Source organism: Parastagonospora nodorum (genome assembly GCF_000146915.1).
Source record: "Parastagonospora nodorum SN15 chromosome Unknown scaffold_7, whole genome shotgun sequence".
Lineage (NCBI taxonomy): Eukaryota > Fungi > Ascomycota > Dothideomycetes > Pleosporales > Phaeosphaeriaceae > Parastagonospora > Parastagonospora nodorum.
Genome location: NW_001884555.1, coordinates 1,182,098 through 1,206,860, shown reverse-complemented (window position 1 = coordinate 1,206,860; position 24,763 = coordinate 1,182,098). Strand labels below are relative to the sequence as shown.

Below are 24,763 nucleotides of genomic sequence, written 5' to 3'. Positions count from 1 at the left end.
AAGGGCAATATAGACGCATGAAGAATCTGCTAGCAAAGCATAGCCATAATAATTTGGTGAAAAAGTTGATCTGTACAAGAGGATGAAGACCTCGAAGCTCGCAAGCATAATGACCACCGCACATATTCGCCCGACCCAAATGCACTCTCTACTTCCTGTACCACATTCTAGTGATCTTTGTATGCCTCATCTTCTTCTGCAACTGGAAGATGCCGTACATCAGCGCCTCAGCCGTTGGTGGGCATCCGGGCACGTAGATGTCGACTGGTACGATCCTGTCACATCCTCGGGTGACCGAGTAGCTGTAGTGGTAGTAGCCGCCACCGTTTGCGCAGCTGCCCATGGAGATGACCCATCGTGGGTCGGGCATCTGGTCGTAGACCTGTCGTAGCGCGGGCGCCATCTTGTTTGTGAGGGTTCCGGCGACAATCATGACGTCCGACTGACGAGGCGAGGCACGGAAAATTATACCAAGACGATCCTGATCGTATCGTGGGGTGGACAAGTGCATCATCTCGACGGCACAGCATGCGAGACCGAAAGTCATAGGCCAGAGGGAGCTCTGACGTGCCCAATTGGCCATTTGATCGAGGGTGGTACTGCACATCACATTAGCCACCGTGGTTCTCGCCAATCCTTCCTGAGGTTTTGTAGACAGGTTCGACATACAGCGCATATTGGATGGCGCCCTTCTTGCCCTCCTGACTCGGCAATGGCACCTCCCGTCGCGCAACCTTCATGGGCGGCGGTGTTCCCGGGTTACCGGGGACTGTGGCGGGTGTCGTCATCGCCTTGTCGGAGGAGCTCGAGGAGAGGAAAGCTGTGTTTCCTACGCGAAACGGCATGAGCGCGGTCGCTGGCCTGGCTGCACGACTTGTTAGTTCCTGAGGGGATTGAGCTTTTGCAGTGGCGGTGTCGCACCTCGTAGGGCCATTGAGGCCGCAGACCTTGTTGTCGACAGCATTCTGGCGACAAACAGAAAGGAAATGCGTGTGGAGAAGGAGTGGAGAGTGAAGGTTGCGGGGTGGCGGTTGGATAACTCGCGATTGATGTCGATGATGAATAGCCAGAACGCCAAGCTTTCATACGTTAGCCGATTCCCCACGCATTTGATTGGCTGTGCGGCGATCGCTCCTCCACCATCACGATTGTGGCCTGCTACTACACATGACCATCGGCATCTTACCGGAAACACCTAAAGGAAACACCAAATACTTGGTCACAGCCCTTAGCATCTTATATACCAGCAGATCAGCACAGGCTCATAACTCCGACCGCCTCCAGGCCTCAAGCCGCTGTGATACCCAACAGGCAAGCCCATAGACAGCATGGCTCGTCCTTCTATCGCCTGCATAGGCGTAATCGGAAAACACGTAAGTCTTGTCAGTGGGTGTCTCGTTCCATCATTGTGAGCTCACCGCCGATCAGAACAACCCACTTCACATCTCACTATTTCCGGCTGAAGAGCGGGCGCCTCTCGAGTATCAATTCCTACTAAGCTCATGCCTGGACATATTTGAAGCTCGTCTGCCGCACAAGACAGCAGACCAGGACTTTGGTCTTCTCCAAGCTGTCGATGAAAGACTAGCAATGTATGGGTGGCTGACCAATACTGGTGTCAAATTCGTCGTTGTTGTCGACATGGAGGGACGGCCAGCTACTGCGCAAGATGGCAAAGCACCTGCAACCATCGGGCTTCGAGATGCAGATCTCAAACCGGTGAGTGCGCAAGTAGACTCAAATGACAGCTCTAATGAGAGGCAGGCTTTCAGAGCTCTACAAACAGCATACATCATGCTTCTAAGGAACCCATTCTACAACCCAGATGAACACTCACCAGTGACAGCAAATGAAGAACAGAGAATTGGCTCGACACAAATCACGAGTCGAAAGTTCATCCAGGAAGTCAAAAGGATCGCCGACGCATGGTCTCCAGGAGTTGCCAGCATCTAAGTGCCTTCTCTTCATAATTTAGCATTATACCACATTGCATAGGACGGCGTTCAGTCTTCAGAATACACAGCCTTCATCAGTACAACATTCTTCTGGCATCGACTCGTCTCGGTCTTTCTGCGGCTATATTGATTCGTAACAGAGCCCACAGATGTGAACTCAAGACTCCAGGAATAACTTCATTTGATAGAGAGACACTGGTCTTGGAAAGTCAATAGGCTTTTTCAACCTTGAGCTCGTTCTCTACACAACCAAGTTCTCGGAATCACATTTCAAAATTCGGGCGATCAACGGAACAAGTCTCGATCGTGGGCTAACGCCGTTTCCGGCTTAGATAACTTTAAGCATTGAACACCTCGGCCATTCAACATCTTCATCAACATCGAAGCATTTGCAGTCTTGATTTGCTTGCAAATGTCCTCCAAATGTCGGGTACTGGGGTCACGATCACGAACCCGCTGGTTCTGTATCGAAGTTTGATAGCAACGCAAAAGATACGGCCGGATCCAGCCCAGCATCGCCTTGGTATGGAATGACGTCGACCATTCTCCCATGTCAATCACACACTGATATGGTTTCCAGCATTACATCTACAAAAACTCTACGAAAACCTGATCGACTATGAACCCTCTGTAGAATACTCTAAAAGATTACAACAGCTGTCTCGAGCTGTCGAATCTGGCCAAAATGCTGCACCACCACCACCAGCAGACCTGGCCTCTCGAAGTTTGCGAACGCGAGGCCTATGGAACTCATTGCTTGCTCAAAAGCAAAACAGAGACTCTATGGAGTTGACTCGTGTTTTAACCGACCATGAACAAGCTATGCAGCTACAAAGTCCGAAAGGTCTCATGTTGCACGGTGAAGTCGGGACAGGGAAGTCTATGCTCATCGACCTGTTCCAGGATTGTCTACCGAATCGGAAGAAGCGCCGTTGGCACTTCAACAGCTTCATGCTTGATACAATCTCTCGACTTGAACAAATTCGCAGGTCTCGAGCAAGGATAGCTGGGCCGGAGGCAACGCATGACGAAAACTCACTTTTGATAGTGGCGCGCGACCTTATCGAAACATCGCCAATATTGTTCCTAGATGAGTTCCAGCTACCGGATCGCGCAGCTGCCAAGATTCTATCGAACCTCATGACCTCCTTCTTCCAACTCGGAGGTGTACTTATTGCAACAAGCAATCGTATGCCAGAGGATCTTGCCAAAGCTGCGGGCTTGGAATTTGATGCCCCCAAAAGTAGACAAAGCCGGCTAGGATGGTCAATAGGAGGACGTCCTGGTGCGTCCAGAAGAGACGAAGGGCCTGGTCAGAAAGGCGAGTTCGCGGCGTTCTTGGAAGTGTTGAGAGCTCGCTGTGAAGTCTGGGAGATGGAAGGGAAGAAAGACTACAGGAAGCTTGAGTACGAAGACAGATCTCAGAGCACTACAGGAACTCAGACAACCACAACCACTACTACGACTTCGACAACAGTAAGCATAGGTGGTGCAAATCTCGCCAAGGAGGCGGCACAAGATGAGCAGGACTCAAAAGACACTACGTCCCCACCAAGCATTACTTTGCCCAAGAACTATCTCGTCCAGCCTTCTACTGCCGAAGAGCTTACAACGTTTGCGGAAACTTTCAATGCCCTTGTCGAGCGCGCAACCTCAACATCCTACCCCATTCCCTGGGAATCTACCACGATCACAGTGTACGGTCGGCCAATAGCTATACCTGCTCAACACAATGGTGTCGCCTTCTTCACATATGAAGAATTGTGCGGTGCCGCTCTCGGGCCAGCAGATTACATAACCCTGGCATCGACCTATCACACCTTCATCCTCACAGATGTACCTGTCATGCAGTTTCTGCAAAAGAATGAAGCAAGGCGAATGATCACTTTGCTCGATGCTCTGTACGAAGCGCGATGCCGCCTCCTCGTCACTGCTGCAGCAGGCCCAGATGACATTTTCTTCCCCGAGCCTCCAGCTTCAGCGACTGGTACCGTTACCGAAGAACTTGTGGACGATGCCGTCTATTCCGAGACATACTCCGAGATCTATCAAGACGCCACATCGCCGTTCAGACCCAACATATCTTCTTATGGCGGCGACACACTTGCGCACGACGCGCTGGAAGACGATCCGCCAAACAAGACTCGCATTCCTGGCTCATCTTATACTGACGAGCGCAGACTCAGCGACGGCAGCAAAGCACCCGACTTCGCTAACATTGGCGGCCTGACAGGAGAAGACGAGCGCTTCGCCGTCAAGCGCGCAGAAAGCCGCATCTGGGAAATGTGCTCCAAGCGCTGGTGGGAGCGTGGCGCCACCGACGACGCGTCCGCAGAGCCAGACATGTCATGGTGGCGTCCTCTTCCCGTCACATCGCGGCACTGGGAGCGCGCGTCTCTTGCGCAGTCCACGCCTAGTGCTACATCGCTGCCACCGAACGTCAAGGTCTTATCGGCAGATGAGCAACAGGGGCAGTTGTTCCCGCATGGTGCGAGTCCGTTCAGGACGAACCCAGATGCGCCGCCGAAGATTGATTGGACGCATGTTTGGGGGACGGTCAAGTGGGGGAAGAAAGCTGGGGCTTGGGGGAAGGGTGTGGAGGGGTTGGAGGAGAGGAAGAAGGATGAGGGTGATGGGAAGGATGGAGGAAAGTCAGGGTAGAGTTTGGCTTAGACAAATGTTAGGGTGGATTTAGCTCACTCGTTATGTCAGTGCAGTCTCTCTTGAACCATGGAACGGTGACTGCAATCGACACTGTGTGCGAAAGTTGCTGCTATAGGAAAGGGTGGAAGGGATGGTGGCAAGGCAGGGTGAAATGTGGCTTAATACGAATGTCAGAGTGGATCGTAGCGAGATTGTTGTGTCAGTGCTGTCTCCCCCTGAACCGTGGAACGATGACTGGAATCGACACTGTGTGCGAAAGTTGCTGTTATAGGAAAGGGCAGAAGGGATAGTGGCAAGTCAGAGTGAAGTCTCATTTGGATTAGGATGTTAGGGCTTGTTGTGGCTCACTTCTTGCGTCAGTGGTGACTCTGTCTGAACCATGGAATGCTCACTACTATCAACACTGAGCCCGAAAGTTGCTATTATAGGAAATATAGGAAAGGGAAAAGAAACTACACACGGCACGACAGCGGAAGCCAAGGTGTGTTGGCACCACAAGGTCTGTCAATTTCTGCTGGTGATTCTTCTTAACCATGGAATCTTAGCTGCGTTCGACACTTCATCTGCCAATATACTGCATCGAGTAACCCTCAGCGGAAGCCAAACGCAAGCGCAGTTACGAGAGATGGGACCTTACCGCTCATCACCGATCTCAATCAAACCTACCAGGGGACTTCCGTTAGAGACCAAATGTATTGCCACCATGGCACATGTCATATTACTCCATCGTGTCTGTCTGAACCATGGTGCTGAAGCGGGAGCCAAAGGTCAGGACTGCCACGCCATATGTCATTCCCATCACTCGTCTCTTCTTCATCCACGGAATTCTAGCTACGTTCGACACTTGTCAGTCAAACCTTCCAAATGAGGCAGTTCGCAGCGGGAGCTAGCTGTCATGGCGGTGAGCAACAGGAGCTTGTATGGGCCGCTTTCGCCACCGAACAAGCCACAGGGGCATCGGCCATAATTAATCTACCGGCGCAACCCACACTTTGCATCGTGCGACTTGCGAACCACGGATCGAGGAAATGAGATTCTGAGACCGCGACCGGATTTTGCAATGCTGCAATCCACACTTGCGACTTGGACCTGCTCTTTTGGGTAGGTTGGGGGGAAGGGGGGCGCGGAATGAAACACAGGTGAACACCATGGCGAGTGACGGCTGTCGACATGCGAGGCCCCGACCGACGTCGCGTTCGTGTCGGAACGCCTCTGACGTGAAGGGTTCCAGGCGGATCGTGTCGGACTCCCATATCAGGAACTAGAGTTAATTGTAATGAGGGCCCGGCTGGAGGGTGGGAGACTGTTCCGGCAAGTTGGCGCGTCGTGTAGTCGATACGACTACCGCGGGCCGGTGCCACGACATGCTGTTTACCCCAGAATATAACGTGTCGAACGTGTCGAACGTGTCGAACGTGTCGCATGGCTTCATGATGATCTTCAAGAAGTACCATGGTACCGATCAATGTCTAGTCTCAAGAGAAAAGGCTGATGTCAAGTCTCTGTACCGTCTTTCGTTGTGTTAGGTCGCCGTAAGTTGCCGGTCCATTCAAGGAGTGGTGCCCTACTTTGTTTGGTGATGCTTGCGAGAGACGGCGCACGGTGAAGAGCATCGCAAGCACAACCTGAAGCAACGCAAGCATATTCGCATCAATCCGCAATCGCCACATTTGAACATGGCTCCAGGTCTCGTGGCAACCTCGGTGTGGCTAAGCAGTGACTTAGTTTGCTCACATGCACGCTCGCTACCACGCAATTGCCAGGCACACGCATCCAGCACTGGCGACCCTCTGGTTTCAGAATTGAAGGCTCTCTCACCTACTCAGTATCCTAATCCGGCATGCCAGGCTGCAGTCGTGAGCATGTTGTCCTCATACATTACTCGTCGGTTCTCGAGCTCTGGAGTTGTTCCGTCTGGCGAAGCGAGCAGCGATGACGGCACCCCTTCAACTCCCCAGCTTGCATGTGACAGTCCACCCAACTCTCCACCAGACTCAATTTCGACTGTCTAACGCGCGATGCGACTGAGGTCTCCACCGCCGAGAATAGACCCGCTTCCCTGATCGAGCGATTTCGACGTTATTCGTCTTTTTCCCGTCCTGCGCAGGATGCTGTGGAGGAGGAAGACGACAATGGCCTGACCACATGCAACACAACACTCGCAGCACCCATTCCTATTTCACGTGACGCCAGCATGCCGCAGGACTCGTCTCGCATCCTAGACGACGAGCTTCGTCAGCTGAGCCTCGATCCTGCACCCTCGAGCGCGCCAGCAACCCCTTCAGGGCTAAACAGCAGACCTACCATCGTCCAGCGAAATGCCACCACAGTCTCCGAGTCGCTGCCAGCCGACGATGGCATGGCACACCTTCGAGACCGCATACACCAGATCAGAGACCTGAAAATCACAGAACAGGAGCGTGCGCGTATGGTCCATAGCCTCATGACAGAGCGCTACAATCACATGCGGCCCACGTCACCAAGCAGCTTCATCTCTCACGACCGTCCCTTTACGCCTAACTCTAGCCACTCCGTCTTCTCAGACGCGCAAGCCTCTTCGTTGATATCTGCCGCGTCCGACATCGACCCCGAGAATCCGTACAGTCTGCGGCCGGGCGACACCAATCCTACATACCGCCCGCCCCGTCAACACGCAGTTGCAGAGAATGGCGAAGAGGAAGAGGACGATGCTGCGGGAGATCCACCTTCTCTTGGATGCCAGCACTACAAGCGGAATGTGAAGGTGCAATGTTTCGACTGCCTGCACTGGTACACCTGCAGGCACTGTCACGATGCAGTAGAAAACCACAGCCTGAACAGGAAGTTGACCCAGCATATGCTCTGCATGGCTTGCGGAACGCCTCAAAAGGCGGGAGACTATTGTATCAATTGCCAGACACCAGCGGCATGCTACTACTGTGATATTTGCAAGCTTTGGGACAACAACAGCAAGAAGAGCATCTACCACTGTCCAGACTGCGGCATCTGCAGGAGAGGCGCGGGTCTGGGCAAAGACTTCTACCACTGCAAGGTAAGGATCTTCAAAGGCATAGAAGTCATGATCTAATACATGGTAGGACTGCAACGTTTGTATTGGCATGCAACATCACGGCAAGCACAAGTGTCTGGCAGACGCCATCGATAACGACTGCCCTATCTGCAGCGAGTATCTCTTCACCTCGTCTGCCGCCGTTGTATCCATGCCATGTGGTCACTATTTGCATAAGGAATGCTATAACCTCTACATGGAGACAGCGTACAAGTGTCCTATTTGCCAAAAGAGCGCTGTTAGCATGGCTTTGCAGTGGCAAAAGTTGACCCACGCGATCGAGAGCCAACCGATGCCTGAGCAGTTTGAGAATACTCGCGCCATCATTCAGTGTAATGACTGTTCGGCGAAGTCATCGGTTAGGTACCATTGGCTTGGGAACCAGTGTGGGACATGTCACTCTTACAATACCAACGAACTACGCATCGTGAATGACGCTGACAGCGAAGATACCGCAAACGCAATGCTCGAAGCAGACGCAAATGCTGGCTCGAGATCACCTGTTAGTGTGAGCTCTCCAACCTCCCAACCGCTTCGTTCGCCTCGATATTACTTCCAGCCGGACGTGCCCGAAGAAACATGGCTTCCCGCCCAGCTACCTACGTTTCCATTCCAATTGCCCAATTTTCCGGGCAGGCCACGCATGCCTCAAATGCCGCAGATGCCTCAATTCCCATCTCTACCGCAGTTCCCCCAGATGGCTAGGTTCCCGCAGATGCCACAATTTCCACAGATACCTCAGTTCCCACAGATGCCCCAGATGCCGGAAGCAGCACAGGAGGTCTTAGAGCGTGTGCGAAAGTCCATGTACGACTATCTCAACCCGTCAGGCGATATACATGTCGACGACGTCCCTGTCATCGATCTTGGGGATGACGATCGTCGCGAGCGTACGGCTACAGATGGTACTGTCGTCAAGGAGCCGTCTCTTCCGCAGTACGTAATCGAGAGGTTTACACAATCACTTGCGCGATTCAGAGATGATCTCAATCCTGGGCTGGAAGATGTACCCGCGCTGGACCTTACAGACGACCACGATCCGGGTGGCTTGCAGTTCTGGGGCGAGGACGGCGGACGACTGGAGCGCACCCTGAATGCGCATGAGGAGGATGACGACAGCAGTACTGACGAGAGCGAGCACGAAGAGTCCGATGAAGAAGATGACGATGACGAAGGCGAGGTAGACGGGAGAGGATTTGATTTACCTGGGCATCGCTAGCATCATAAAAGGCGTTCAAGCATGGTCAAAAGGCGTTGGGAATTTTGATTGGTGGCTACCTCTACGATAACCTAAAAGCCCGGCATGACGAGAAGTACCATGTTATTATTGTACACGAAATGATACCCACCTTTACAACATCGTGTTGACTGCACCTGCAGTTCGTGAAGTTCCGTCACGTGTGTCGGGTCGCTTACTAGCGCCGACCCACAGCACACGAAAATCGTCGTGCTTGAGGGAACTTTGAACTTCAAGCCACTCGAATCTCATCGTCAACTAACCCACAGCGAGGAACTCTGTCAGTACGTACGATTGCTTTCCTTTTGAACTCATAATTGCATCGCGCTTTTACGACGCTGTACATTGCGCACGCGCATCCCCATTCGAAGTTCGAACAACAGCTAACCAATCCACAGAAAATGGCCCCTTCAGCAAAGACTGGCAAGAAGACCGCCGGCAAGACCGGCCGCAGCGCCATCGCCGATGTCGTCGCCCGCGAATACACCATCCACCTACACAAGCGAGTATGTTGATTCAGTTTGGTGAAGTCCAACGATGGCCTGCACAGCTGGGGACGGACATTCGAGCAGGACGATCTGAATGGTAGCAGCACTTGCTACTGATCGTCTCTTGGATGTTCGTTTCCGGCTCCCTGCGGGTATCGGGCGGAAGACTGAAGAAGAACATAAGGCTAATACATGGGGTCAACAGGTCCACGGTGTCTCTTTCAAGAAGAGGGCTCCCAGGGCGATCAAGGAGATCCGCGGATTTGCTGAGAAGGCCATGGTATGTGGATTCTTGTCGCGCGGCACTTTTGTGTCGTCGCAATTACTGCAAATACTTTATGCAACGGCATGCTAACGTTGCCCAGGGCACCAAGGATGTCCGCCTCGACCCCCAGTTGAACAAGAAGGTCTGGGAATCCGGCATCAAGGGCGTTCCTTTCCGCCTCCGTGTTCGCATCAGCCGTAAGCGTAACGACGAGGAGGGCGCCAAGGAGAAGCTTTACTCCTACGTCCAGGCCGTCAACGTCAAGGACCCCAAGGGTCTGCACACCCAGGTCGTCGAGGACGCGTAGAGAATGCTAGTTCAAGACGAATGAAATGGGATTGGGATGCAATATCAAAAAGCATGGCGTTCCGGCGGGTCGCTGAGTAGCTACTACTACTTTTCTAGAGAGTGAAAGGCTTGTGTGAAATGATACCTGAATGACAGTTCATGCCCGCCATTTTCCTCTTCTCAATCTTGTGCATGATCTTGATTGTAGAATGTTGAATTACGTCGTGAAATGTTCCTATGTACAAAACCCTCGAATATCTTACAATGGACATGCCTGTACATGACGCGCACTTGCTCCATAAATGCTCACAAACTGCTTTCCTTACCTCTTTCTTATCTTGAATTCCGGCCGTCCAACGTGATTGCCCATATTGTGTTCCTCTCTTTCGCTCTGCTCAAGTTATTTGGCTTAGTCGTTCTTGACCTCATCATCCTGATTTCCCGGGCGCAGGAAGTCAGGCCGGCGAACATTTGGATTAAGCATGTGCTCGCTCGGAGGCAGCGTGCTCTCCCTCTTCTCACCCGATTCCGGTCTATCCATGGTCCACACGGAGCTTGCCTTTCTCTGAGGCATCCTGTTCTGCCTGTCTTCACCCAGCTTGAACCTATTCAGCCCAGGCGCGACTTTCTGGAACCTCAACGGGACCTCACTCGAAGCCAGCGCGTTCTGCCTCTCCTCAATCGTCTTCCTCGGGCTCGTGGGGATCTTCGGCGCAGACTTGGTCTCGGTGAACCTCCACGAGACATCCGCACTCTGCGTTGGAGCCTTGAGCGTCCTATCCGCCACCTGCTGTTGCTCAATCTGGATAAGATCGATCTCCCTCTCGAGCTGCTCGACGGCGGCGACCATGTTCTCCCGCTTCTGCGTCGGCATCTCGTCCTCTGAGATCGGGATATTGGTGTCTCGCAGGGTCATGAGGCGCTTCACGCGCTCGCGTTCTTCGTTCTGCATTTCTAGCATCATGGCCCGCTCGCTTTGGAAGATCGATTGCGTCCAGAATAAGTTGCTGTTGAAAGTTCCGTCTTTGCCGTTGGGGTGGCGCATAGCCCGGTGCAGGTCGCCGATTAGATACAAGCTGCCGGTCAGGACGATGGGGGCGTCAAAGTACGAGTTTGTCAAGTATTTCGCTGCGCAGAGTGCGCGGAGGGGGCTGGCGCCCGGTGGCATGGCAAGAGCGGTGATGGTTGGGTGGATGGATTCTACGATTTTGAGGAGTACGTCGGGATCGATGGGTTGGACCCAGGGCATGCCGTCTACGGGGCCGAAGGATGTGGTTACGACTTTGTCGCCAGGGCGGAGCAGGATTTTGAGAAAGGCTTCTGCGTCTCTGCCGGCAGTCATGGCGAGCACCCATGTTACTGGCCTTCCATGCAACTTGGACGATTCCTTGTGCCAGTCCTTTGGTTTTCTTTCTGTTTTAGTGACCCAGTCGTTTAGCACGTGGGCTGCATCGATGTTGTGCGCGCCGTCGACGAGGATCTGTCGTCCTGGAAGTCCCGCGCTTCCGAAGACGGGCACAATTTTGGTCGACTCTAGACGCCCTGTTACTCTTTGAGTGCGGATTTTGGTAAGTTCGTTTGCGATCATGTCGTCTTCGATTGTGCCCAAGCCCTTCATGGCTCGTTTGACGGCAACAATTGCGAGGGCGGCATTGTCACGCTGCCATGTAGCCTTGGGTTGAGCAAAGGCTCTCCAATCCTTTGTCATATAGAGCCCCTTGCGCAACGCTGGCGAGTCGGGGAATAGACGCGGTCCTGCGCCAATTTCTTTGGCATACTCGTCAATGACATGTTGGACATGGAATTCGTTTTCAGGGTTGACAGTGTACGGGACGTTCGGCCTGAGGATGCCAGCTTTGTGTTTGGCGATTTCCTCTAGAGTGGATCCGAGGAAGGCTTCGTGGTCTCTTGCAATCTTGGAGATGACAGAGATACATTGGTTGTTGATGATATTGGTCGCGTCCAACCTGCCGCCCATGCCTACTTCGACAATGCCAACTTGAACCTTTGCCTTGTTGAAGCAGGCTAATGCCGTGGCTGTGAGGATCTCAAAGGGAGAAGCATTTATTTCCTCGGTCAGGTTGCGTGTGAGAAACTGTTTCTCAATGGTGGTGAAGCTAGTTTTTGAGACTGGCTCGCCATTGATCTTTATGCAGTCCCACCTAGCAATAGTTAGGAGGGTATAGAACGCACGTGACAATGCACATACCTGTCTACAAGATGCGGTGAATTGAAGGTACCTACGCGGATAGTCCTTCGCTTCAGGATGCTTGCTGCGTAGTGGCAGATTGATCCTTTGCCATTGGTGCCAGCGACGTGGATGGCTTTCCAAGGAAACTCGACATCTTTGAGCAAAAGGCTAATTCGCTCCAAGCCAGGCTGAATCATGATATTCGTGCCCCTTCAACGTTCATTCGCCTCATGTGTACCTCCCCAGCGGAAGGTCGCTGAAGTGGTCTATCTCGAATCGAAGATTTTGATATGCGGCTGACTCAACTTTTCTTAGCAATCCATGCGCCACTTCTTGCAAGCTCCTAAGCGTCGTACGCTGTACAAGTCAACGGTGCTAGGGACAGCGGCCTAGGCAGACATGTGTTGACGTCTGAAACTCGTTCCTGTCAGATGGTAGTGACTCAAATGCTGCATTGGACAGGAAGCCACGAGGTGATCGCCCTTGCCGCAAGTGGCAACTACGCTAGTCGCGCCTGCCGACCGTGTTCATCTGTTTGTTGGGCGCACTTGAAGATGGCTACAGCAAACAGAGGAGATATCACACTGCCTCGAGCCTTGTCGCGAGTGCCTTCTCCATCCTACAGTATCAAGATCGTTGTGGCAGCTGCACCTGCGAGCATATCCGACGGCCGTTTCATTCCGGAGGTTCAGCCTCACATCCCTTTAGCGCCGTTGCCTCGGGGCTTAGCTCGTCCCCCCCGTTCCCTACGAACCTTCGTCAGGGCGCGTCTGCATCATCACCACAACTCCACTCCATCATTTTCGTCCCGTCTCCACACCAAACATCGGCGCAATGGGCATCCCAATCGGCTGGAACGTTTCTCGCGACGATGCGAAGCAGAAAGACGTGTTGCGCGCCGACGTGACGGGGCAGCGCTCGCCTATCCGCCGTCGCATGCGACCCACGAGATCGCCGAGATCGCAGAGCGCATTCGATACCGACTTCCTCATTTCTGCTGCACGTGTTTCGCCGCGTCATGAACTCCCAGTCGCTCGCCCTTCGCATGCTCGCACGCGCCTGCCCCCTCCACCGGTTCCCGAGGTCTCGAGGTCTGCTTTCCGCGACTCCCCAAGAGATACCCCCAGTCTGCAGCCCGAAGACGCCATCTTTCGCCGTATTCAGAACAATCTGGATCGCGAAGCACGTGAGGACGAGAGACGCGCAAGTGCGCACAACGAACGTCCTCTCCCCGCCCTGACACCAAACTTTGCGCCCGCGGCGGCAGCACTCGACGCTGAAATCGGGATCCGACAGTTCAGCAGGCAAGAAATCAGGCACATCGTGTCGGAGGGAATGAACTTTGTACGGGCAGATATTGAACGGCAGCGAGCACGGAGTTTTCCCAGCGAGCATTCGGCGCTCAGGGGAGGCAATAGTGCAGATGATGTTGAGGACGAGCATTCACGTACCGACTACAACGCCGTCAGCTTCCCGCCTCTACGCAGGATGGGTCGCCGTAACATTGCCGATGGGCCTCTGCCGGCCAGCTCCCTGCGCGAGTCCTGGAGCCCAGCCACCACTGTGGATGGTCTGGGCGACCGCGAGCGCAGCATCAGTCCTGAGGACGAAGGGTCGCAATGGGAGACTTTCTACGGCGGCATCGTTCCAGACACAATCGCACCAACCGCAGAGTCATCCTTCGCGTCTGCAGCCGCTTCAGCCTCGTTCTCAAACTCGCACCCCAGCTCGCGCGCTGGTAGTTCCAACACGTCAGCGTCCTCTTCGCGAACACATCTCACGGTTCCGTCGCGACGACCTTCGCAGCCAGACAACGAGCAATTCATGCGCGCCTGCGACACATCGGACGACGACACTGCCTCAGACACCGAGGCTGAAGAAGAAGCGCCACCTGCAGATCCAATCAGGCAGCGCTACAACCCCATCACACTTCGCCGCAGAAGCCGCCCTTCGTACTTCTCCGACGAGCCTCCGCTCCGCGACACCGAGCGATACTCCAGGAGAGTCATGGAGCGCACGCGCGATGCCAGCGCGTATGTTCGAGGATTCTATGGGTCGCACTCCACGCAGCCTAGAAGTCTTCGCGGCGTCATGAGTAGCCCATACAGATCGCCTCGTGGGCACGACCGGCCTGTGGACGGTCCTGTGGATTTGGATGGCCCCGTGGACGCGCCTCTCCCAGCCAGCGACGACGAGATGCCGAATTCTCTCATCCCGATCAACTCACCAGCGCTTGATCAGGAGCTACGCGAGGCGCGCTCGCTACTCGAGCGACTGTCGCGGAGGGAGGACGTCAGCGACGACTTCTGGGCCTCTGTCGGTCTGACGCGATCTTTCGCCGACCGCGTCGAGAGCTTCAACGAGCGCGAGCAGTTGTGATCTCTCCAACATATTTTCTGCTTCTAGAAGACGCTGACTGGCTGGCCTAGTCACGTTATCATCTTTGTATCTCTCGAGGAAATTTCGTAATATTCAAGCTTCACGGGATGGGCACGATTAATCGCGGCACCTGGTGAGGCTGTTGTTAGTTGGCGTAACGAAAAGTCATGTTGGGATTATTGGGTATGATATGGGTGAAATGGACAACCGATATGGTTTGCGTGGGTGGCGCTTTGTATTATTACCGTCTAGCTGCGTGCGCCGTCTGCCGGCTAGCAATGAGGAATGAAAAGCGTTCTCGCGTGTCTTTGACATGCTTTCTTGAAGAACTTCCAAGACTTTCCTAGGTGATTTGCGTCGAATGTTCTTCCTACCCATCTAAATATGGCATGTGTCTCTAATACCGCACTTTGAACTTTGATGTTCGCACACACGGCCATGCGCAAATCCACACATTCCCCCGCCCGCACCCATCACAAAAAAACCACTCACCCCTCCACATCATTCACTCTATCCATCCATCCCTAATAAAAAAAGGTCTCCCCAGCGCAGCAAAAAGGCAAAAAGCATCTCAGGCGGGGCTCGAACCCGCAGCCTTTGGATGACCAGAATAAGTGGTAGAAGTCCAACGCGCTACCATTGCGCCACTGAGACCAGTCGATGGGAAATTAAGACTTCTGACAGATTTCAAAAATTGCATAGAATATATTGTTACTTCAAAACAGGTTTTACAGAGGGGTGGCGATTTACAGAGGTTTGACAAAGAGAGCGGTGACTAAATGAAGAGGGGGTGTACACGTCATTGAGTGGGGTGGAGTCAGTTGGGTGGGGTTGTTTGCGTTGGGCGGGGCATGTGAAGATTCGCAGATCGGATTGGGGAGGGGAGGAGATGAAGAGCGAGGATTTGACGGGACACACGATGACGTTAGAATATGTGCCAAAGGCTACTTCGGTATCCAAATAGGTTCGAGGAGTTGATTTAATCGTTCTTATACGTATGGCTCCTAACGTGTATTCGTCCACATGGAGCTTCACGAAGTAACCATGCCCTAACTTTCTTGAGAAAAAAAATCGCAAACATGCTTCATCACTCGCCAGCTACCTCAACCATGTCTCTGAGAATACCGTCATCCAGCTCGGTCAGATTTTTATCCTTCCCCCTCTTCGCGTCCCAAACGTTGTAAAGTTGCAATCGATTCGACTCCCACGCAATCCATGCCGCAGCCTGCAAGCAGCAATCCGTGATATCATCGAGTTTCTTTATATCCTTACCCTCTTCACTACTCTTCGTGTTCTTCGTCTTCTCCTCCTTCCCCGGGGCAGGCAAGCGAAGAGCCTCCCTCGCCATAACGGCAGCAGGACCAATATTAATCGATATGACCGGTGAAGAATCTGGCGTTGAAGATGCAGTCGACGCCGGCTCTATAGACAGCCACGAGCGCAGCAGAGCAATCTTTGCTTTCTTTTCCGCCTTGCTGCGCGGAATCTTTTTCGTTGCGGCCTTGGTGGTTGGGGGAGTATCTTCCAAAGCCAGCGCCTCGACTGCCTGATCCAGATCCTCCGCTCGAGCGCGCGCGTGCTGTGCGAGCCAGAACTGGCCTACGCGCTTTGGATCGACGCCATAGACTTCAAAATCCAGCTTGCAAGATTCTTCGTTTTTGATTTTGGACGGGGATGTTAGACGTTCTGTGCGCAAAGTTTCTAGTACAGCCCATAGCATCGCTTCGAGTGTGTTAACACGCACTGTCCATTGCAGGATTGCCGCGCTGCCAGCTGAGCGCCAGCGCTGGCTCTCGATGAGGATAATGTCTGGGGCGACTGCTAGCACTTCTTGCTTGATGAACCAGTACGCTGTTCGTGATAATACTGGGAGTGAGTATGGATCCACATCTTCAGCATCTTTAGCGTGGTCCTTAGCTTGGAGTCCAGGACGCCGCAAGTCCCTCGTCGCGTCTACGAGATTGATCTTGTCCCATCTCATTATATCCATAGTGGGATTCGTGGCGTTTCCATTTTTGTAATCGACGGAGACATCGCAGAAGGCGAGGTTCTTGATGCCCATGTCGATGCTGAGAATGCGGAGTTGTCTGCCATGTTTCTTTTTCTGTCGAGCTTGCCATTCTGGGCGCAGGGCGAACAGACGTGAGTGCGCCACGTCGCGTTGAAAGCGTTCGTGAAGTACATCCTTGGTCCCTGATGAGGCCGATCCGATGCGTGTGAGAAGGGCTTGCAGCGCTTTAGCTGTGACGGGCCGCGGCTTTGGTGGCAGTTTTGGTGGCATCGAAAGTTCAATCCTGATTTATTGTTCTGACACATATACTAGGCCATGTGCAGTAGGACTGAGCGCAAGCCTTCCGCACACAAATGAAGGTTGTGGGTGGCGCTATGATGCATCACATCTTCAAGAATGCGTTAGAGTGACGATTCACACTTGAGGCCGAGGGGCTGATTATCGTAGGTGCATTAGTTTGGTACGCGTAGCAGATGGCAAACATCTGTTATCGTAGCTTTGGTGATTTTGGTATGTCATTGAGTGGTTCGGAAGTCGCGTGCGCACAAGGCACTTTCTGAAGTCAGTTCATACGATCACGTGATCGTCTACCACAACTTCGAAGACTTGGTGAAGCTTAGCCTAAGTTTTTTATTTATAGATATTGCGCGATTGTTAGAACGTCGTCTATGCTAAGATTGCAGAGATGTTTAGTTCACTTGGAAGCATCCCAACTCAGGAACATGTTTGAGGCTAGCAATATACAAACATGCATTGATGTCTAGCATAGGCGTCTTACAAATACAACAGTATATCCGTGACCACTAAGAACGGGTATCAATGACCAGATGTGAAATGAAATCTCCAAACTTTTGTCGACCCGAGCGTTCCCATAGATACATACACAACGCCGAAACCCAAACCCGTATATTTTTTTGGTTAGTCTAACAGAGATCCTATGCCTCTAGAGCAGATGTCGTCTCGGCGTCACCGAAAGCGCGGAATTGGATGAAGATGATGGCGTCTTCGACCTTCAAAGAATTAGTATGTATCACATGCAGTTCTCAAACAAACGACTTACCATGGTACCGAGAGAGCCGATCAACCAGGGCAAGTTGGTTAGGAGGTACTCTTTCTCTTGCGAGTGGAAGAGGATCTACGCATGTTAGCTGTCTTGTTGCAAATCAAATCGCAGGTTGAGCTTACTCCTGCACCATATGTCGCATTTCCCAGCAAGCTCAGCATGAAGAAAAGGAGTGAAAGGCCTTCACAGGACTTTTCGCGCTGGTTCTTGATGATCTGGGGAATGCGCGCGCCAAGATAGCACACAGCACTGGCGTAACCTAGAATCTGCGCGCCCAGAGCGATATCTGCTCCCTCATCCGCGTTGGTAGGTTGCGGTGCCCAGACGCCAGTCTTCCACGCAATCGCCCATCCTGCAGCGCCAACGATGCAGACACCGACGATGCTCAGAGCATTCTTGATCCACTCGCTACCTCCAGCCTCGACATCCGCGATTGTGGGCAATGAGCTTGCGCGACGGCGGCGACTTGCTTGCGAATCGCGGCGGTGGCTGCCCGGAAGACCGATGTTGCTCGAGTCCCGACGACCGAGTAGAGGCGCTTCGACGCTGTCTGTGCTGCGTGTAGAAGACTTGCGCGTACGGCGCGAGTTCTTCAGGTTGTAGTAGACGCACTGCGAGATGAGGATCAGGTCCGCGAAGCAGAAGTAGATTGCGAGGGCGATGACGGTAGGTACGAGTCCGGCCCAGAGTGCGCCGGCGAGGTTGGTGATGTCGCCAATGAACCAGACAGTGAGGAAGGCGAGGGAGATGCCATCCGCGGAGCCCTGTTTGTAGTTCTCGATCAGTTGGGGAACCTGGGGTGGGTTAGCTGGGGTGAAGGGCAGGTCGCGTGCTTCCAATAAAGCATGACTTTTGCCGGTAAGGTGTAAAGCGATAGCTCAGGTCGCATGGCTTCACGTGCTTGAGCTGCTCGGTTGGGAGCTTAATGAGACGCTGAATATAAGGCGAAATCGATATGGCAACTGACTCTCTTCACTTACCAGCAGGAAGATCCACGATGCCAACGAGATGGAGCCGAAGACACCCGACAGAGCCTCGTTGGTAGTCAACGATATGCTGGCATGCGACATGGCGGCTGTGGCCCACTGCATGCTGGTGGTGTTCGTACGACGCAAGTGCAAACGGGGCGATTGGTCAAGGAATGCTCTCTCTCTCCTGGACCTCGAATAGACTTGCAAATTTCCAAGGTATGACGCAGGACCCCCAGTGGTGAGGCGGAACGGATGCCAGACAAGGATAAGAGCCGATGTGGATGCTGGCTGCTGGGCTGCTGGGCTGGTCGACGAATTGCGCAGCAACAACAAGGATGGCAGGGATGGCGCCTCGACGGCTCGACGGCTCTAAAAATGAGACGCTCACGCTGGTGCAGCAAGGACGCGTGTACGCTCAGGAACAGCTCGCAGCTGGCCGGACTTGCAGCGTATTTGTACAGACGTCAAGCATCGAGCAGGCATCACGAATCAGGAGCAGCGGATTGCAAGACTTCTGTTGGGCGCCAGAGTTTTCTCCACGCCGTGGACGCAAGCAGTCTGGATGCGGGAAGCTGCAGGGCACGTGCGACGGCGGCTATATTTGGCATAGGCGCAAAGGCACCGTTGCAGCGCGAGAGATGAAATGCCAGCGTCCCCAGCGACTAAGTGCTGTTACTCGCCTCGTGACAAGTCTCAGCCCGCCGTCCTTCTACCCTCCACCATCCGCTCGCTTCACCACACCTTCGCTGCCAATATTCGACTTCAACAAACGCTCGCTGCACCACATTTAGTCACAGTCACACCTATTCCCTTGAACTGCGCCCTGAAACGGTTTTCGTGAAACGCGTCAACCTGCGCCGACGATCTGCCCGGCACTGCAACCACATCCGCCATCTGCCGCTGCTGCACTCACCACATCACCAAAAATGTTGCGCAACTCGTGGCTATTCGCCCTCTTTGCGCTCTTTGCGCTGTCGTCGGCCTTCAACCTCGACGGCATCGAGGAGTACATCCACCACGGCGTTAAGAGGTAAGCACTCGGTCACGTTACGAGGAATGCGACGGCGAATGCAGGCACTGACCTCTCACCTACAGGCAAGCTTCAGGAACCGGCAACAACAACGCACCCGTATCGACACCTCCCGCATCCTCTGCAGCACCACCGCCAGCATCATCGGCGGCCCCGCCACCATCGCAGACACCCCAGCCGTCTGCCACTCCCGATCCCACGACAGAGCCAACTTCGGCTGCACCCCCGCCGTCGTCAGCAGCAGCACCATCACAGGCACCTGCCGCGAGCACTACCCGCGGACAGTCGCAACGTCCCACCACCGCCCCGCAGTCAAGTTTCGTGGATCCTGACCCGTCCCGAACTACGCCCATCACTATCAAGACTCCTCTTGTCACATTCTCTCCCAAGCCATTTACTACTGTCTCTCGAACGACGCTCCCCAATGGAGATGTAGCCGAATCCACTGTCTCTGGAGTCGAGTCTGTTCCCGTCACCACCGGTGAAGCGGAAGCGACCATTGCCCCAGCCACGCAGAAGAACACCGACAGCAGCGACGGCTTGAGCGACTCGAACAAGAAGGTCATTGGTGGTGTCGTCGGCGGCATTGGCGGTGCCCTGCTCCTTGGCGGCATCGCACTCGTCTTTTGGCGCATGAGGAAGCGTCAGAACAAGGTGACTGCCGACGATGACGACCTGAACCTCAACACCGGCGCTGCTCTTGGCGACAAGCCACAGAACGGTACCGGAGCTTCGCCATTCCAGTCGAACCTCGAGCAGTACCACAACCCTGGTGGACGCCCGAATGCCGCAGCCAACTTCTAAGCTGCCGATAGCCGGCGACGTACATATGCGGCCTAGCAACGGCTGCTCACGATACTAACGACCATTTAGCGGCTTTGAGGTTTTGATGTGGAAGCTCTCACGTGTCTGGTACCATACGGTGCTACACGATGAGCTATTCCACACGATTTGTGTATATGGGAGATTGTCACATGTATTGGGTTTGATGTTCAGCATTGCGAGCGATCTGGCAGCATTCTTGCTTTGGAATCACCGCGCGAGCATAACATCAGGGTATATTACAAAGAGGTATCGAGCTGCTCGAACTGCTCGTCCACTCTTTTTATCAAGCGACGTTGCATTTGCAGCACCGCTCATAAAAGCTGTAATTAGCATTCTCTAATTTATTTCGTCTGTGTACCGTCATAGAATACCCAACCTCAGAAGCTACCAAGCAAGTTTCATACCTCACATTACGATCTACATGACTTTATTCACGTGTCATCTTTTGTTTTGCAAGGCATTCAGGCACTATTCCAAGCATTGCGTTCTTATATCCATGGGGTCCGGATATGCAGGGGCGGAAGGATGTCTCGCGTTTCATCGCTGTCGCAACACCACCGCTACACTACCAATCCTAGTTACGCGCCCTCAGCCCTAAACAGCGCCAGCATGAGAACGTGGGAAGCGAGCATATGCGCTCAAACTCCGCGCCAGGCCTACATATGCGCCTCATGTCCGCCAGGCGTGAGGTCCGCAAGTCTGCGACTTCGCGCAATATACCTCCGCTCATTTTCTACCTACTCACGAGAACGCGCTGGACGCACTTAATCCCCCACGACGACAACGGCGAACCCGACGCAAAATGCTCTCCCTTCTCCCCTCAACTCTACTCTCCCTCCTCTTTGCCCTCCCGGCCTTCTCCCACGCCTCTCCCTCCCCCGCCCTCGTATCCAGCGACTTTGAAATCAGCCTGATCCCGCGTCACCAACTGTTCCTGCGACAGCTCAACGACCTGCAAATATTCACATCCGCGCTGGGCGGCGTGCGCGCGTCGCCGATTACGAACTCCGGGGATACGGAACGCCCGTTTAGGGTGGATGGGGACACGTTTAATGATTTCCAGAGCGCGGCTGGGAGGAGCTGTGATAATCAGTTTCAGGGGTGTCAGGCGGTTGCGAACGGGAATGGTGGGCAGGTTAGGGCGCAGAGTAATGGGGGTGGAGGGGGGAATAGTGGGCAGCAGAGGAAACAACAGAGCGATAATGGGAACGGCAATGGAAATGGCAACGGCAATGGAGATGGAAATGGAAATGGGGACAATAACAACAATGGAGATGGGAACGGAAATGGCAATGGAAACCAGAATGGGAATGGAAATCGAGATGGCAACGACAACAACAATGACCGCAACAATAACAACAACAACGACCGCAACCGCAGATCAGAAGTTTACGCCAACGAGACCGATTCCATCCTAGACAAACGCCAGAACGGAGGCATTACAGTCAATCAATGCGACGAGCAGAAGAGTAAGTTTTACCTCCCCTTACTTCTTTCCCTCCTTCTATACACGAAGAAGAAATGGACGCTGACGAAAGAACAGATCAGTGTAAGAGCGCACTAGATGCCACCACGATCAAGGACTTCAATACCGCCTTGCAGTCGATCAATATTGGGCCGGATCCGAACTTTCCGGACTTTGATTTGATTTGTGAAGGGGCTTGAGAGTTTGGTAGATAGGACAATTTATGTTTTGTTTGTGAGGATAATTTTGGAGAGTGATGTGTGGATGGAAGTGGTTGTGTCTTTTGTGATGGATCGCTTGAGGTTGTGATACCCCTGGACTGGAGAGGTCGATGGATGTTGATACCTGTGGGAACAGATCTTCTCCTTGTTGAGCGTGTAACATTGCGATAGTTCTCGTGTTGTGTATCGTCCAAATTTATGAAGTGCACGCAAACTCCCATTTTGACTCATCGTTGACATGAATGAACGTCCAGCTTATCATAAATGAAGTCGCGGGAGTGTTAGCCGACGTTTGTGACACAGCTGTACGCCTTAAAGCCCAGACGTCAAACTTTTGAATGTCACCTGCCAGTAACCATGCATTGATTACGGGAGATGGGCGCGACGAAGATAGAATCGGGATACGAGAGAATAGGGGATGGTTGTGGAGATGACGATGCAGCGCTCCGACTTCAACTCGTGGCATGTGAGCTCGGTGTCCCAAATAAGGCAGGGCCAATGACAACAACAAACGGAACACCGCAGGTCCGCACGCATAGCCTTGCTTACCATGCCCTGTGATCCTCTACCCGCGTTCGGAGGTCCCGTCTTGCGTGCCGTGTCGCGTAGAGGCTGTCCAACGACGTCCTAGCTAATTGTTTCTGCCTGGCAGCCATGATGGTTACGTGCACGCCAGGCAACAACATGCGCACACTCTGTATTGTATAATAGCCTGATTGGCTTGAAAAAGTATAGATGCATCTACTGAAGCGGACGAAAACATGAGAAGAACGAAGAACACTCACTGCATTTGTTGTGAAGAGGCAGCTTCGGGCGGATTCGGAAAAGGCCCGCGACGTAAGCGAACCGCAGCAACGTGTTTACCTGCAGCATCGACAGAATGCGAGGTTCACTATGACGCTTGTGGCCGTGGAATTGCTCCTCTGGCGCACATGAGCCTGAGCTCGAGTATAAGACTGCACCTCAGGCTACCATCTGATACTTCATCCACCTCAAGCGGTTGCTTTGGTCTTCCGTTCTTCCTGAAGTCTACCTCACATCTCTTTCTTATCTGCAACTTTCATCAATTGTCTCTTCGTTACGATTACTGTCTACCTTGAGAACTTTGTATTCGATTTGAAATGCCGTCACCAAGAAGCTACAACACCTCTTTCCCAAGTGCTGAGGCTCTCTTCTACTCCTGCACAACATCCTCAACATCGGCAGAAGACCTCGACATGCATTACATACCTCCCTCAAAATCATCGCTCAGAATCGGCGTCATAATACTCAGCCAAGACCAAACCCAAATGGTCGACTTCGCCGCCCTCGACCTCCTCACCATGGTCGGCAGAAACAGACTCAACAAACTCAACGCTTCTCCTGCCGCCCTAGAAGACTCTCTCGACGAAATCGACGTCCGATACGTCACAGCCAGCGGAGAGGGATCCTTCCCCGTCTCATCCGGTGGCCGCATCCCAGTAACGGTGAGCATCAGCTCAAATTGCTACTTCAGCTAGCCACACGATCGACCCCAACCCGACTCCTGGCCAAGAAGCCATTCTCGGTCGCGCCGGATAAGCCCTGATCTTGGCTACCTTTTGCGAGGCAGTCATCTGAGAGACAAGTCTGGCAGGGAGTAAAAGGTTCCAACATGCCCCGTTCCAACCCTCTCCATCGACACCTCCCTTAAAAAAAAAGAAATATCTAGGAAAAGCAAGTTCTAATCATGGCGTATAGAATTCGTTTCAAAATGCTCCGCAATTCGACATCCTCCTCATCCCAGGCTCCTTCTCCACAACCCCCTTGCCGCCCTCGGCAACCCTCTTCCTCAACTGCCAATGCGCAAGACCCAATCTCATCGCCATCATTAGCATCGTCTCGGGCATCCTGCACTTGGCGCAGACGGGCATTTGCAATGAACGCCGAGCAGCTGCGCCCCGAAGCCTGCTACCAGCGCTTAAGCAGCGTTTCCCCGAGATCTCATGGCGCAGTACGCCGTGGGAGCGCCACGACAAGTTATGGAGTAGTAATTCCGCCGTGTCTGCGCTCGACATGATGAGGACGTTTATGCGCGAGTATTTCTGGGATAGGAGCGCGGCGGTGGAATGTGCGCTGGATGCTGTGGGGATAGGGAAGTTGGATGAATGTGAGTGACCATGTCAATGGTTTTGCTTTTTGTGTTCATGGCGTTGATGGATGTTCTCTTCTCTGTTCGCTGTAGTATACCCTCTCCTCCCACGCGGATCCGGACAAGAGTCTACTGTACCATATCTTGAGGCATATTTGGCATGTTGTACCATAGTTTGGCTGTAGATGGAGCGTCTGATTTGGACTGGCTCTCCAGCTGTTGTATCATATTACGAATTCATTTCAAAGCAAGTTTGAACACTTCACATCAACTACGTCATTGAATCGACTTTCCAATGTGTAACTGGGGGGGCGCTTAATCTCCCCAGCAGTTGCTCGACCCACAAAACCTCACTCAGTAGCACACATGACCTCCTCAGAATTCCCGGCCAGCAATGCAGTTTTATGTATCCATGAACTCCCAGCCCCAAAATCCATCCTGAATACATTTCTCTTGCACACATGCATAAGACGTACTCCCCAACCCTCAAAGCCCCAAACACCGTCATCCTATCCGAAATCCCCGCCTCAACTTACCCTAACCATCCCCTA

At 53.2% G+C, this 24,763-nt stretch overlaps 14 protein-coding genes and 1 further gene across 14 annotated transcripts, besides 1 other annotated feature; 9 read left to right on the top strand and 6 right to left on the bottom strand.

Moving 5' to 3' along the window:
* Positions 1–18: 18 nt before the first annotated feature.
* On the bottom strand, positions 19–1,013 carry SNOG_05340 (hypothetical protein). Its single transcript, XM_001795695.1, has 3 exons — positions 922–1,013; positions 670–865; positions 19–599 (listed from the first exon to the last, which is right to left on the bottom strand). Exons 1-3 carry the CDS (start codon positions 962–964, stop codon positions 149–151), a joined length of 690 nt encoding a protein of 229 aa, XP_001795747.1. The 5' UTR covers positions 965–1,013; the 3' UTR covers positions 19–148.
* Positions 1,014–1,185: 172 nt separating this feature from the next.
* On the top strand, positions 1,186–2,040 carry SNOG_05339 (hypothetical protein). Its single transcript, XM_001795694.1, has 3 exons — positions 1,186–1,373; positions 1,429–1,719; positions 1,765–2,040. The coding sequence occupies exons 1-3, from the start codon at positions 1,329–1,331 to the stop codon at positions 1,951–1,953; spliced, it is 525 nt and encodes a 174-aa protein (XP_001795746.1). The 5' UTR covers positions 1,186–1,328; the 3' UTR covers positions 1,954–2,040.
* A 314-nt stretch (positions 2,041–2,354) lies between these two features.
* On the top strand, positions 2,355–4,683 carry SNOG_05338 (hypothetical protein). Its single transcript, XM_001795693.1, has 2 exons — positions 2,355–2,478; positions 2,536–4,683. The coding sequence occupies exons 1-2, from the start codon at positions 2,379–2,381 to the stop codon at positions 4,614–4,616; spliced, it is 2,181 nt and encodes a 726-aa protein (XP_001795745.1). The 5' UTR covers positions 2,355–2,378; the 3' UTR covers positions 4,617–4,683.
* Positions 4,684–6,813: 2,130 nt separating this feature from the next.
* On the top strand, positions 6,814–8,887 carry SNOG_05337 (hypothetical protein; the record flags this gene model as incomplete). The annotated part of the gene is made up of 3 exons (XM_001795692.1): positions 6,814–7,650; positions 7,697–8,176; positions 8,357–8,887. The coding sequence occupies 3 exons, from the start codon at positions 6,814–6,816 to the stop codon at positions 8,885–8,887; spliced, it is 1,848 nt and encodes a 615-aa protein (XP_001795744.1).
* A 274-nt stretch (positions 8,888–9,161) lies between these two features.
* On the top strand, positions 9,162–10,115 carry SNOG_05336 (hypothetical protein). The gene is made up of 4 exons (XM_001795691.1): positions 9,162–9,189; positions 9,304–9,411; positions 9,599–9,673; positions 9,759–10,115. The coding sequence occupies exons 2-4, from the start codon at positions 9,307–9,309 to the stop codon at positions 9,963–9,965; spliced, it is 387 nt and encodes a 128-aa protein (XP_001795743.1). The 5' UTR covers positions 9,162–9,189; positions 9,304–9,306; the 3' UTR covers positions 9,966–10,115.
* Positions 10,116–10,355: 240 nt separating this feature from the next.
* Positions 10,356–12,334, bottom strand: SNOG_05335 (hypothetical protein; the record flags this gene model as incomplete). Its single annotated transcript, XM_001795690.1, has 2 exons — positions 10,356–12,108; positions 12,156–12,334. The coding sequence occupies 2 exons, from the start codon at positions 12,332–12,334 to the stop codon at positions 10,356–10,358; spliced, it is 1,932 nt and encodes a 643-aa protein (XP_001795742.1).
* A 637-nt stretch (positions 12,335–12,971) lies between these two features.
* SNOG_05334 (hypothetical protein) lies at positions 12,972–14,516 on the top strand (the record flags this gene model as incomplete). The annotated part of the gene is made up of 2 exons (XM_001795689.1): positions 12,972–14,170; positions 14,246–14,516. The coding sequence occupies 2 exons, from the start codon at positions 12,972–12,974 to the stop codon at positions 14,514–14,516; spliced, it is 1,470 nt and encodes a 489-aa protein (XP_001795741.1).
* Positions 14,517–15,083: 567 nt separating this feature from the next.
* Positions 15,084–15,170, bottom strand: SNOG_16673.
* Positions 15,119–15,170, bottom strand: a tRNA (tRNA-Arg).
* Positions 15,171–15,603: 433 nt separating this feature from the next.
* On the bottom strand, positions 15,604–16,797 carry SNOG_05333 (hypothetical protein; the record flags this gene model as incomplete). Its single annotated transcript, XM_001795688.1, has 1 exon — positions 15,604–16,797. One exon carries the CDS (start codon positions 16,795–16,797, stop codon positions 15,604–15,606), a length of 1,194 nt encoding a protein of 397 aa, XP_001795740.1.
* Positions 16,798–17,462: 665 nt separating this feature from the next.
* SNOG_05332 (hypothetical protein) lies at positions 17,463–18,681 on the bottom strand (the record flags this gene model as incomplete). Its single annotated transcript, XM_001795687.1, has 4 exons — positions 17,463–17,537; positions 17,588–17,662; positions 17,713–18,384; positions 18,571–18,681. The coding sequence occupies 4 exons, from the start codon at positions 18,679–18,681 to the stop codon at positions 17,463–17,465; spliced, it is 933 nt and encodes a 310-aa protein (XP_001795739.1).
* Positions 18,682–18,905: 224 nt separating this feature from the next.
* SNOG_05331 (hypothetical protein) lies at positions 18,906–19,352 on the top strand (the record flags this gene model as incomplete). Its single annotated transcript, XM_001795686.1, has 1 exon — positions 18,906–19,352. One exon carries the CDS (start codon positions 18,906–18,908, stop codon positions 19,350–19,352), a length of 447 nt encoding a protein of 148 aa, XP_001795738.1.
* A 135-nt stretch (positions 19,353–19,487) lies between these two features.
* Positions 19,488–20,791, top strand: SNOG_05330 (hypothetical protein; the record flags this gene model as incomplete). The annotated part of the gene is made up of 2 exons (XM_001795685.1): positions 19,488–19,591; positions 19,657–20,791. The coding sequence occupies 2 exons, from the start codon at positions 19,488–19,490 to the stop codon at positions 20,393–20,395; spliced, it is 843 nt and encodes a 280-aa protein (XP_001795737.1). The 3' UTR covers positions 20,396–20,791.
* Positions 20,792–21,218: 427 nt separating this feature from the next.
* Positions 21,219–22,081, top strand: SNOG_05329 (hypothetical protein; the record flags this gene model as incomplete). The annotated part of the gene is made up of 2 exons (XM_001795684.1): positions 21,219–21,885; positions 21,960–22,081. The coding sequence occupies 2 exons, from the start codon at positions 21,219–21,221 to the stop codon at positions 22,079–22,081; spliced, it is 789 nt and encodes a 262-aa protein (XP_001795736.1).
* A 362-nt stretch (positions 22,082–22,443) lies between these two features.
* SNOG_05328 (hypothetical protein) lies at positions 22,444–22,758 on the bottom strand (the record flags this gene model as incomplete). The annotated part of the gene is made up of 2 exons (XM_001795683.1): positions 22,444–22,552; positions 22,652–22,758. The coding sequence occupies 2 exons, from the start codon at positions 22,756–22,758 to the stop codon at positions 22,444–22,446; spliced, it is 216 nt and encodes a 71-aa protein (XP_001795735.1).
* A 307-nt stretch (positions 22,759–23,065) lies between these two features.
* SNOG_05327 (hypothetical protein) lies at positions 23,066–24,476 on the top strand. The gene is made up of 2 exons (XM_001795682.1): positions 23,066–23,568; positions 23,822–24,476. The coding sequence occupies exons 1-2, from the start codon at positions 23,224–23,226 to the stop codon at positions 24,236–24,238; spliced, it is 762 nt and encodes a 253-aa protein (XP_001795734.1). The 5' UTR covers positions 23,066–23,223; the 3' UTR covers positions 24,239–24,476.
* The last annotated feature ends 287 nt before the right edge of the window (positions 24,477–24,763 follow it).

Coding starts and splice junctions, on each gene's coding strand:
- SNOG_05336 (XM_001795691.1), top strand. CDS start 9,307: ATGGCCCCTTCAGCAAAGACTGGCAAGAAGACCGCCGGCAAGACCGGC. Junction 9,412..9,598: donor CCATCCACCTACACAAGCGA/GTATGTTGATTC, acceptor TGGGGTCAACAG/GTCCACGGTGTCTCTTTCAA. Junction 9,674..9,758: donor GATTTGCTGAGAAGGCCATG/GTATGTGGATTC, acceptor AACGTTGCCCAG/GGCACCAAGGATGTCCGCCT.
- SNOG_05338 (XM_001795693.1), top strand. CDS start 2,379: ATGTCGGGTACTGGGGTCACGATCACGAACCCGCTGGTTCTGTATCGA. Junction 2,479..2,535: donor TCCAGCCCAGCATCGCCTTG/GTATGGAATGAC, acceptor TATGGTTTCCAG/CATTACATCTACAAAAACTC.
- SNOG_05340 (XM_001795695.1), bottom strand. CDS start 964: ATGCTGTCGACAACAAGGTCTGCGGCCTCAATGGCCCTACGAG. Junction 866..921: donor GGCCTCAATGGCCCTACGAG/GTGCGACACCGC, acceptor CAAGTCGTGCAG/CCAGGCCAGCGACCGCGCTC. Junction 600..669: donor GGCGCCATCCAATATGCGCT/GTATGTCGAACC, acceptor TGTGATGTGCAG/TACCACCCTCGATCAAATGG.
- SNOG_05327 (XM_001795682.1), top strand. CDS start 23,224: ATGCCGTCACCAAGAAGCTACAACACCTCTTTCCCAAGTGCTGAGGCT. Junction 23,569..23,821: donor GTGGCCGCATCCCAGTAACG/GTGAGCATCAGC, acceptor CATGGCGTATAG/AATTCGTTTCAAAATGCTCC.
- SNOG_05339 (XM_001795694.1), top strand. CDS start 1,329: ATGGCTCGTCCTTCTATCGCCTGCATAGGCGTAATCGGAAAACAC. Junction 1,374..1,428: donor TAGGCGTAATCGGAAAACAC/GTAAGTCTTGTC, acceptor ACCGCCGATCAG/AACAACCCACTTCACATCTC. Junction 1,720..1,764: donor GAGATGCAGATCTCAAACCG/GTGAGTGCGCAA, acceptor AATGAGAGGCAG/GCTTTCAGAGCTCTACAAAC.